At 35.7% G+C, this 12,791-nt stretch overlaps 1 protein-coding gene across 9 annotated transcripts in view; it reads right to left on the reverse strand.

The window, feature by feature from the left end:
- SLC4A4 (solute carrier family 4 member 4) overlaps positions 1-12,791 on the reverse strand; it is a 429,784-nt gene that overhangs the window by 62,391 nt on the left and 354,602 nt on the right. For all 9 annotated transcript variants that reach the window (XM_082390084.1, XM_082390085.1, XM_082390086.1 and 6 more), the window contains one exon: positions 1,955-2,025. In XM_082390084.1, coding sequence (XP_082246210.1) covers positions 1,955-2,025 — 71 coding nt within the window. The remainder of the gene's footprint in view (positions 1-1,954; positions 2,026-12,791) is intronic.

A 12,791-nucleotide genomic window follows, 5' to 3' on the forward strand; every position in this document is an offset into this window, starting at 1 on the left:
ATGCAAAGTATACATAAAGGAATAGATACAGATAGAAAAGGAGAAATAAAGAAGAGAATAAAAGTTGTCCTTTATAATTACATACACACACATTACATATTTTTCCCTAATTTCTTCTCTAGAGGTGCTGGACATAGCAACTTAACATTTTAATTAAGGTGTACAATTGATACACACATGAGGGGACTGCTGACCTGGAGTATAGAGCATTCATAGGAACTAAAAAAGTAAACAATAGTAAACATTCCAATTTGCAAACACTGAAGCATCATGGTGCATTAGCAATACCACAGGTCGTGGAACCACCCAAACTTTAGTTCAATCTTTGTTCTACTAATTTATCGCTATGTGACCTAGAGCAAGAAAGGTTATTTACCTTCTGGAGCTTCAGTTGCTCTCATTTATAAAATGGAGATAATTATGCCCAGTAGGTTGTGTTAATGATTACAATACATGTTAAGGTTTATAATGATGATAATATGTATAAAACACCTGGTCTCTTGTAGATGCTTTATAAATGGTAGCTAAATTATCATCATTATTGTGCCTTTATGTCCTCTGTCATGGTCATACCAGAAGTCAACCACAACTTCCATTTGTTTTCCATGAATCTTATAGTGACATCTTATTATAATTACATATCAATTACTAGAGTCTCTCCAGGACTTGCCCAAAGACAGGGCTTAAAAAATTCATTAATTTTAAAGCTTTCTTTGATTAGTTACAAAAACAAATAAGTTAGGAAACAATCAAGTTAGGAAACTATCTCTTTTTAAGTCATTGGAAGTATTTTATTAATTTTTATTGCAAATGAACTTACCGTTTTAATTAGTTACATATATATTTTAAATATTTAATTAGATTTTAATTAAATTCCTTAAAAGTCTAGAAGGGAGTATTTTTCTCTGTGTTTTAGTCACATCCTTTTAGGCACTAGGCTGGCTGGCTGGCTTGAAGATTGAAAACTGAACTCTTTTCTATATGTGGCCTTTAAAACATATACATACTCTCTTTCATACACACACACACACACACACACGCTCTCAACCATGGAAGAAACAGAGAGGCAAAGTTTGGAGAAAGTCAGAGAAAACAGTAAGGAAAGAAGTCAAGAGAGCCATTGAATATGAAAACAAGAGAGAAACAGGGTCAAGTGAGAGTTGGCCAGGAAAGATACAAAGCATCATCTTTGAAAGGGATGTTGTGGGCACTGATTATATAATATCTGCAGAAGTGTTCTGGTCTCCTGAGAGATGGGCACTCGATCAATACAAAGTATTATGTATGGGTTCTGTCTTTATAACTGAGAGATTGATATTCTTTGGTAAGATTCCATATCCACTGTAGAAGGAACACAATTACAAGTCTGAAACAGCACTTTCCCCTTTTTCTCTAACACAAAAGTCTTCTTCCAGTGTGCGACCTTCCATGCAAAACAGCTCATTTTTAAAGCTTAGTTCCAGTCTCTTAAAGATCCTTGGTTACAAGCCATGGGAAAGGATATCACGTGACAGAGGCACGGTCCTTTCTAAGTGACACGGGAAGTGTCCTGCTGCAGTCACCCTCAGTGAAGGGAACACAGCACCATCTGGTAGTCAGAAGAATTCGTAATCGTACTAGAAACAAAGAGAGGATACTACGCTCTCACTTTGCAACTTCGTCACTTTCCCTTGTGAAAATATTTCAAGGTGACAATTAATGGACATAACAGTCAAATTCCTAAGAAGTTTTGAAAAGTATATTGCACTTTAAGTGCACTTAAGTTTGCACTTAAGTTTAAAAGAAAAGGAAAAAAAGCTGACTAGAGTACAGAAAATGTTTTTCTTGTCCCTCTACCATCACTGACTATTAAATATGTGTTCAGACTAGGCTTGCTGAGTGGTGGGAGACATCATATTATGAATATTATTAGAGTGTACAATATGCAAATGATCTGAAATACTAAGCCACTTACCGCGTCAGTAGAAGAAATAGGTGGCAAATCTTCAGGAGCCAATGTGGTACCATTAGACATGGAGATATTAACTGTAAGCAAAAGACCATATTTTATTGTAAAAATAAAATTAAAGTGACCTATATGCATATTTAGGAATCTAAACAAGCAGGCTTAGGCACTAAAAAAAACGTCTTCAATAACAACATAAAGGCACAATAAGTTTTTCTTTATTATAACTGTATTCACCTTTCACCTACATAAAACAACCAAAAATTTGGACATGCCTTTTGTGCTCTCATCTGATAAGAAACAACGACAAATATTTAAGGAGATGATATTGTACTTTGTTTCAGGTTTAAAAAAAAAAAAACCAACACTTCTATGTTACTAAAAGGCACTCAATATATTTTGCCTAGTGGAAAAAATGGCTGTTAATAAGTGAGGAAGTTGATCACTGGCTTCACGCACAGTCAAATCTCATGAATTGAAGCTTTACTAATTAAGAATCAGCTGATTTTTGAACTTTGGAAATTTGGAATTCATATGAGACAGTATATCTTTGCAAAATGTGTGAAAACAAAAAAGTGCTAAATAATAAATTATATATAATGTATTATTATAATGAGCATGAATATTTAATCTAATTTTTAAATTATTTTCATACAGTTTGGCATCATTTGTAGATTTATGAAGATGTCACTTGCAGAAGAACCTAGTTTATTTATTAAACCAACCCTCCTCTTTGAAATATTTCATTGCTTCCTTTCTACTTATGAGTCTAAAATTAAAACATAGGATTTGAAAAGTATTCTACAATTACAAGATTTTTCTTTATCGGATAAGCTCTTTTCCTATTATTTGAAGCTTTATGTATTAGAAAATAAATTGTTATGCAGAGACTATCCCTCATTTACGGAAATATTATGAAACAACACTTACCAAGTTTTTGACTTTGAGGCTCACAAAGTTCATTTAACATCCAAATTGCTAATTATTGTTTGGTCCCAGAGCACCCCTCAACCCAGCCCCCAGATCCCTAGCCTGTCTTCTTAGTTTGCCATGTTTTAGGTCTCACTTACATAAACTTCTAAGAGGAAACAAACAGGTTTATTTGACTGTTTCAATTTAGAATATAAGATCCCTAAATGAAGAAGAAAAGGGATATGCCTTGTTCACTGCTTTCCCCCAGAATCTGCCCAGTCTGGCACTTAACTAACAGGAACTCAAAAATATTTGTTAATTATTCAACCTTCAAAAAGAAGGAAATCCTGCCACTTGCAAAAGCATGGATGAACCTGGAAGACATTATGCTAAATGATATAAGTCAGACATGGAAAGCCAAACACTGCATGGTATCATTTATAGATGGAATCTTAGGGAAAAAAAAGTCAAAAAAAAGTCTGGTGGTTGCCAGCAGTTGGGTGGTGGGGGAAATAGGGAGAGCCAGTAAAAGGGTACAAATTTTCAGTTGTAAGAGAACTAAGGTCTGAGGATCTAATTATAACATGGTGACTGCAGTTGATAATACTATACCATAGAACTGAAATTTCCTAAGAGAGTAAAACTTAAGTGTTCTCACCAAATAAAACAAAATAAATATGTGAGGTAATGGATATGTTAATTAAATTAGTGGGAATCCTTTCACAATGTATACACATAACGAGATCATCATGTTGTACACTTTAAATATAATTTTATTTGTCAATTATACTTCAATAAAGCTGAAAAACAATTGTTTTCTGTCAGTAAGAGAAGCTAGGAAAGGGGTCATTCTATGACAACAAATGAATGACAGCAGATAAAGACAAAAGAATTGAAATAAGGAAAACAAAAGGGGAGAAAATACTTAGTTTTGGTTCTAGTTTTTTGCAATCCATTCTGATCTTTGAAGGCTCTGGAATTGTTAAACTTTTAACCTTATGCTAGCTGCCGCCAGGGCTTCCCTAATTCATCAGTAAAACAAGCACACGTGCAGACTCTGTTTTCTCATGCTTTGTGTTTCATTATAGGCCACAGAAAGAATCAAAATAGGATAAAGGATGCTTGGCCCAAACAGTAAGACAAAACATAAATCCCTGAAGGAAGATGTTAGTAAATTATTAGTAGTAAAACCTAGAATCTTATTACTATTTTGTTCTAAAAAGCTTAAAGTACATTTTCTTACATTATTCCATTTGTTCATTTTACAACATATAAGAGCACATAACAGGTATACTTTTATACCCGTTCATACCTAGTATGAAACAAGTAGTGAGGAGGGAGGAGGAAGGTGTTCCAGGCTCTTGCCTTGTGAAATGAACAACAGATAATAAAGACCACGAGTTCCAATCTGAACTTTTAGTAACCGCTCTGGAGTTCTGGATACATGTCAATTTGCTCATCCAAGTTTCTTTCATCTTTTCAGTATTCCTCTGAGACAAGCTATGCACATTGGCTCTCAAAATCCCAAAAGACCAGTATCAAAACAAAAGTAAGAAGTATATACTTTTCCTACTTATTTTAATAAGTAGCTGCTTCAAGAGAAAGACTTCCAAATAAATATATAAACAAGCACTTCTATAAATAAACATATTGGCAGGATATGGCAGAGCCCATAAATAAGATTAAAAGTAAATTTCTTTAAGCTCACAGAAGAGAGAATGATCAATTCCAATTGGAAACTTGATCTACAAGAGCCCTTGGACACCACTTGGATCCAGACACATACAATGCAAATATTTTGGCAACCAATTGCAGAATGATCTGTGTGTATAGAATCTGTAATATCCTTAATTAGAATTCTGGAAAGGTGAAATGGAAAAGCCAAAACACACTGCACTCTGTGTCTTCACTATTTGCTTAGCACCATGGCTTATGAAGCAAAATAACATTTTGCTCTAGGAACCTGGTTAATTTAGAATGAGCCAATAGTCACTGGGACAGCCTGTGTCCCATACTTGGTTTCAGGTAATTTACACAGGTTGACCATTATACGTTCCTTGGATTTTCACGTCTTGATCCTCCTTTCTGTGTATCAAATTCTAGCTGATCCTCTGGAATGGAGGAATGAACACAGTAATAGATGTTTAAAAATGTGTCTGTCACACAGATGGTCAACAGGCACATGAAAAGAGCTCAACATCACTAATTATTAGAGAAATGCACATCAAAACTACAGTGAGGTACCACCTCACACTGGTCAGAATGGCTATCATTAAAAAGTCTACAAGTAACAAACGCTGGAGAGGGTGTGGAGAAAAGGGAACCTTCCTACACTGTTGGTGGGAATGTAAATTGGTGCAGCCACTATGCAAAACAGTTTGGAGGTTCCCCAAATAGCTAAAAATAGAGTTGGCATATGACCCTGCAATCCCACTCCTGGGCAAATATCTGGACAAAACTATAATTCAAAAAGATACATGCACCCCAATGTTCATTTCAGCACTATTTATAATAGCCAGGACATGGAAAAACCTAAATGTTCATTGATAGATGAATGGATAAAGAAGATGTGGTACATATATACAATGGAATACTACTCAGCCACAAAAAAGAATGAAATAATGCCATTTGCTGCAACAAGAATGGACCTAGAGATTATCATACTAAGTGAAATAAGTCAGAAAGAGAAAGACAAATACCATATGATATCACTTATACGTAGAATCTAAAATATGACACAAATGAACTTATTTATGAAACAGAAACAGACTCACAGACACAGAGAACAGACTTGTGGTTGAGAAGAATGTATATATATGTATAACAGAATCACTTTGCTGTACAGGAGAAATTAACACAACAGCGTAAATCAATTGTCAATAAAATAAATATTAAAAAAAGAAAAAAATGTGGCTGTGACTTTTCCACCTTAAGCTGGCTTTTAGTCTTTGTGTTTAATGAGAGATCTAGAGAAAGAACAAGCTGCAGGAGTTACGAGCAGAAAAAGGAGGTGATATACACACATCAATGATATATACCTCCTATGTAGAGAATATCAACTGTACTGTTTAAGGCTGTTCTTCTTTATCCTCTAGTGACCGGGCACCAGGAACTACCCCATGAATCCTCCGCTTTACACGTTAGCAGAAATGGTACCATCAGGAATATGCACCAAAGCTCACTTGAGGCTAAGAAGTCAAGTAGGAGCAACAACCGGCCACCGAGGCAGATTTGCCTGCTCTGAAGCACCGTCACCTCACAGTATAGAGAAAGGAGTCCCAGGAGAACTGCGCTGGAATGCTGGCTGCTCTGCCTTCTGGAGCACAGTGGCCCCAACTCCCTTGCCACATAATCTTGAGGACATTACCTCACTCCTCTTGACCACAGGTTCCGCATTGGTGAGAGTGGATTTGATACCATCCACCTCATAAGGTTACCGTGCAGATTAAATAAGGCAATACAGGCAAAATTGCTAGCACAGTGCCCAGTACCAGGTAAACTCTAAATAAATATAGCTAAGATTACTATTAGCTTCACCACCCAGAGAAAGCAGAACTTGACCCCAGGAAGAATGTCAGCTACCTCACAAGGTTTATGTGATGATCAAATACATATATATTATTAAAATATTATACATATTAAAATATAGTTTATTAAAATCCAGTAGTAAAATGTCTGGCATTTGGATGGTGCTTAATAAATGTTAGTCAAATCTGAATTTATACCTTCAACATAGCTTCTTAGGGTGGAACTGATTAACCTGCTCTGAATAAGAAAAAATTGAAGAGTATTCTCCATGATAATAAACCTTTAATGTTTTATTCCATTCTATATAAGCAACATCTTAAGGCAACTAAGTAACTGGAAAATAAATACAGAATAAAATTTAGAATAAGTGTCTTGCCTGCATGGTCATGTCAGATGTATTTAAGGATTCTGGATATCTTGAGCACACGAGTGCCTCTTGATAAAGTCAAATATTTATGCTTTAAGTTTCCAGATCAATAAAAGGACAAAAATGGGTTTTGTAGGGATGACAAAGTGAAGGAGGAAAACTTTGGAAGAAGTAGCTCTTGGGAAATTACCTGCTACTATCTCAGCCTTAAGTCTTAAAACAAGCAAAATTAATAGGAAGTTTTTACTCACTACTTCTTGCTATTATCCTTTTTGTTTTCCTAAGTATGTTTACCAAAACTTCATGCTTGAGATTTCCACTGTCACTAGACAAGTTCAAGGTAAGATGTTCTTTAATCCATGAACACTCTATTCACATGCTCACCTATGACGTTGCACTGAGCTACTATCTGGTAATAAGCTGGATATATTTAGCCACTACTTTCACAAAAACTTCTCTTCCATACCCACCCATCATTACACTTAGAATGTGCGTAGACATTATTCTCGGGGACATTTTCCAAATCTGGGTTTTATTCAAACTCAAAGCTAGAGAACTATCCAGGTCTGGTGATTATCCAAATACACTGCTTCTCCTTTTCTGATTACTGCAAGCGTTATACAGAAACTGCTAAAATATAGGTTAGGTCAATAAAAGGAAACTAAAATGATGGGTCTTTCAAATATCCATGGTTATCTCAAAAGACCGTGTTACCAAGAATGACAAAATGTCAGCTGCGCTGGTAAAGTATCTTGGCAAATGCAAGCCTAAGCAGTGCTACAGCAGAAGGCCTTGCACCTCCTGTTCAACCCTTGGTCTATGACTTAAACCCACTGTATAAGCAAAAGAGGGAATGACATAAAATAAAAATAAAACTGCATAGAATATGATGCAGGTCATGGAAGATGAATTAGGGTTATCTTTTATGTCCTAATTTTCTTTTAATGGGCTAATTATGAAGCACATGTTGACTATAATATGGGACCACAGGAGACACGATCCAGCAGTTCTTTTTAATGGTTATGACATACTGGTGCATAGCATTTATTAAGATAATAGAAAAATTATACACAAAAAAAAGTAACGAAATTCCACTCTAGTGACGATAGTTTTAAAGCATTTGCAAGCCTACTCATGCTGTAAGTATAACCAAGGTGTGGAAATGGAAGTCATGCTTACTTCCAATCACTTGACTTGGTCTGACAGTTTCATGCCAGGAAAAAGGTCATGTTTTACTTAGAGATACTACAGACAGTGATGCACTCGGTGCCTGAGAAAGGCTATATTCTTCTTAATCATTCATCCATTATTAAGCATGTTCTCCCTGTAACAGTCAACACTGAATCGATAAGATATACCCCTTCTGTTAAGAGTATAGTGTCTATCCCCTTGAGGCAATTTTCCTTGCCTTTCTAATTTGTTTATCATATTTAGCAAGCCTTTTTCCCCTCCAGATACAAAACCAACACCTGGTCAGAAAATTTATTTTGACCCTTTCCAAAATATTAACAATGCCCTTGAGTGTATAGTCACTGCAACCTTGACATATTAGGCAAATGAACAAAGGTACTAGGGTAGAAATTTAAAGTCTAGGTCAAATGAATTTCTGACCTTATTCATTCAAGAAGTAATTAACACTAATTAAAAAGCAACACACTTTATAAAAAGCAGTGTGTATATATGTGTGTATGTGTGTGTACATGCATGTGTAAGTGTGTGGTGTGTGTGTGGTATGTGATCTGCTTCATTGCAAGTAGCACAATTCTTAAAAAGCAATGAACTACACCCTCAGTAAATTTTTGTTGATAGCAGAAGGGGAAGAAGAAAAGGCAGGAGAAGGAAGAGAAGGAGAGGGGGAAAGAGAAGGAGGAAAGTCTACGTTCTGTTCCCTATTTACAGAATTCTAGCATTAATGTTTTCGAATGAATTACGTAGATAGACTCTTTTTAGAAGAACTAGGTATCTCACCTCTGGGACTTTAAAGCCTTTATCTACATGACTGTGTATAGTGTACAACACTTTTGTAGTCTTGAGATTCAGGGGTATAGTATTAAATGATCTAACTATGATGCACTGAACTCCTTAACATTTTTCCCTTTAAATACCACTTCAATGTTTCATATTTATTTACAACAGTACCTTAGTTTTTGTTTGTTTGTTGGTAAGCTTACAGTGAAGCCTAGTCAATATCTTTTCCTAGGAAAATTTAAAATTTAAATTTAATTTTAAAATGGAAATTAAAATTTAAAATTTAAATTTAACTTCCCTTTCTAGGGAAGTTAAACGTGTGAACCCCTTTAAAAGAATACAACTAAAAGATTTAACTGCTGGGGCATCTTTTGTGGGACAGTGAGAAATGAAAAAATCAACAAATTTTTACTATTAGGTGCCAAACAATTTTACATATCCTATTTCATTTAATCCTTATAGTAACCTCTAAGAGTAGGTACAATTACTAACCCAGCTCACAGATTATAAAACAATGACATTAGGAAATCAGCCTGGCCCAAGGTCACACTGCTAACTAGAGCTAAAATTCAGTTTCCTTTACTCCAAAGTATTTATGGTTTATATTTTATCACACTAACAATTTTCTAATTTGGGATGTTGGTGATGAATGAAATATTGTGAATTGTCCTTCAATTGGATATTGTTCAGTTTTCATTCTGGGCTTTTGAACTGAATCATCTTCTTTCCTATGCTATGTAACCATCAAGGCATAGGGGGAAATAGAACATCTATTACCTCTATTAATATATTAATTAATAACTGTCTTATTTCTAGGAAAAGAGAATGCTAGCACAAAAACTATGTGCTAATAAAAACCTGACTGATGTGTCAAATTTCATGGCTAACTTTCCTCTTAGCAATTGCAACTGAGCTTCCTTAGTTCTTCAATAAATGAGAACCTGGGTGTATGAGGGTTACTGAGCAGCAGATGGGGGCAGGAGGAAGGGACGAAAAGGTGCATTAAGACAAGGAAACTCAGGAGATGATGAAGTTTTATGGAAGCAAGTGAGAACAAGAAAAGATCAGGAAGGGAGGAGGAAGAGTTGTCTTCACAAAGCACCAAAAAAGCCACAATATTATTGTGGCCATGAATATAGTTTTCTTAGAGATTAAGTGACCCCTATTTCCTTTCCTGTAAAATCATTCCTCAGTTTGCAGGATCACGACTCCATCTGCACAGTTGCTGGCTCATCGTTACATACTGCCCAGGTGTTGAAAAACAAGTCATCCGCCAGTTTAAATATTATTGGCTCATTGATTGAATTCTTTTACTAGGAGTGCATGTTGCGATGAAAGACCAGTCTTTTATTGTTTTTAGAACACTTACTCTAGCTGTATATGCAACTGTATTATTCTCTCACTATTGGTTTTCAGTTTGTCGTCATGAAGAACTAAATTTATGGTGGGTCTATGCAGTCTTCTATCAAAAAGTATTAAGGTTATGGGAGAAATACATGATCATTCATCTTAAAAAGGGTTTTGTAAAACATGAGATTGTCCTGAAAATGCAAATATCCATTTGCCTTTTTCCATACTAGAAACAGATCTCATCTCCATGGATTAAATAATCCCTCGCATTCACGTACATACCTTCCATGAGTGCCACTCATCTGAACGACTCTAAACTAAGGGGTGCAACCAACAGTCTTGCTGCAGAATGAGCCAACTGCCCAACAACATTTGCTTAGAATGGAGCATGATGAAGACTGGTTTGCTTGTCCTGTCATTCATACTTATGAACCCTAAATTTTAATAAACAACAACAGCAATAATAATGGTTGTTATACGCTTAACATTTAATTACTTACTAGAAACTGTCCTAAACGCTTTGTCTGTAAGACCTCATTTTTTTCTTCAAAACAATTCTTTAAGGAAGGTACTATTATTAACCCCATTTTATAGGTAAGGAAGATAAGGCAAAGTTTCCTTGGGTAAAGGAACTTGTCCAAAGTCACGCACTGGGCATTAGCCAAGAGGGACTTGAATACAAGATTTTCTGACTTCAAAGCCCTGCTACGCTGCTTTATTGGTAACCCCTAGAGGTAGCGGAATTGTCAGAATCCTCCCAAGGCAGCTCCTAGCTATTTAGGACAGACTTTTTATACAACCTAGGGAAAACAGGTCAAAGGAAAAGTTATCTATCACCCCCTCAGCCAGCACTTGCTATGCATGGGTAAAATCGGTTCAAGCCTCAATATCACTTTCTCAAGAAAACAGAAATCCTTCTTGGAAGGAAAATTACATGTAAAATTTTTGTTGTACTTTTCACAATGAAAACACATTCAGATATGTCTTCCCTGGTTTCAAATTACCTTCTCTGCCAGCATCCAATTAAAACAATGAATGCAAGTTTCCAATAGCCTCAGGTAGGTGTGGGGCTGACACTAGGGAGATCTTTGTGACAGGTGTGCTGACCTCCAAACAGCTGGTAGTATTTTTTTTCCTCTAGAAAATCTTAACATATGATTACTCAGAATGCCTAAGAAGTCAGCACACAGACTTTTCCACAAATAAATAGATAGATAGATAGAAACAAATAAGTAAAAAGGAAAGTTCAAAATCCCACAATTAAATATGTCTGTGATCCGATATTTTGAACGTGTGTAGTTTGGACTTCCCCCGCAATGTCCAAGATGCATGGTTAGAGGGAGTTTTACCCCCTTCTCTCCCAGGAAGAGCTCTAGGAGTTGTGTAATGGCAACACATTTTCTGCGTCTCTCTGGGGAGGATATTTAATTGGTTCTAATCATATCTGTCATGTATTAAGTGCTTACTCTTTTCCAAACACTTCTTAAGTTTTGAAATATTTCTAATCAGTATACATCTTAACAATAATAGGTCTTTGTATCTACAGCACCCATGTTGCCTGAATCTTCAAATTTCCACTTTTTACCTGTCTCTGTTTGCTTTTAATAAGCGTGGGATTTATTTTAATGTGAGCTGATTTTCCTTAAACAAGACAAAAAGAATCCATAAGTGCAAAACCCAACAATGCCCTATCTTTTCACCAGTGTCACTGACTGACCCATTTCTAGGGAGATACTGTTCTCTTTCCTCTCACCTCTCAAGATGCATATGGGTCTTATAAGACTTCTCCACCAAAGTGGCAGAGAGAAGGCGGCAGATATACCACCAAAATAGCTGGGAGTCATCTGACACAGCCTGCACAAGCATTAAAATTCTTCATAGTTCTTGTGGAGCTTTTGAATTAAGCATCTTGCATTCTAGTCTATAACAAAACCATGTGTGTTTTACTGTAAACAGTAAGTGGTTTTTCCTTAGAAGCTATAGATAAATGGCTGTTACATGAATGTGCCCTATGTTTAAGCCCAGGTTTACACATCCCTCATTACACTGCTGTGCTTCTGGTGCTACAAGACCTTAGTCAAAAAGTATATCAATTTTTATTTTAAGGGACGATGACCTGTAGCTAATGTCACAACTAGGTATCACTAGCACTATTAGCATTTAATTGTCTGACACAAATGTCCACCCCTCATTCTACCAAGGCAGATGTAAAGCAACTTTCCCCAAAGTAAATCTTTTTTTCCCCCAAACGCCTTCCATATTATAAAGTGATAATGAATTACTCCAAGAAAAAATTCCAAAGACCAAATTGAGCACTGTTCTGTGAAAAGGTTCTGAGGCTGACTCACGTTTAGCAAGATGGATGTTAAAGTGCTAAGATGTATAGAATCATATTCCTTACCAACAAGTTAATTTTATGTCTTCCCTAACTCTAGAATATAGATCTTCTCCAAGAACATAATATTCCTTCTTTTATTTCTTTCGTTTTTTCTTTTCCTTTCCTTTCTTATTTACGTTGTCTAGCCCAGATGAACTTATAAAGCTCTACTTTATCACTAGGTGACTCTAGTCTGAATTTCTTTCTTAATTTCATGCTTCAAATTATATAAAGTGAATTAGTATTTTGCTTCTTCTATAAGTTTAAGATAATCTATTTAGAATTTACTTAAGGAAGAGATTCCTACAGCAATAAGGAAGCAGCAAAATAAGGAACAGAAGTTC

Source organism: Balaenoptera borealis (genome assembly GCF_965194805.1).
Source record: "Balaenoptera borealis genome assembly, chromosome: 4".
Classification (NCBI taxonomy): Eukaryota; Metazoa; Chordata; class Mammalia; order Artiodactyla; family Balaenopteridae; genus Balaenoptera; species Balaenoptera borealis.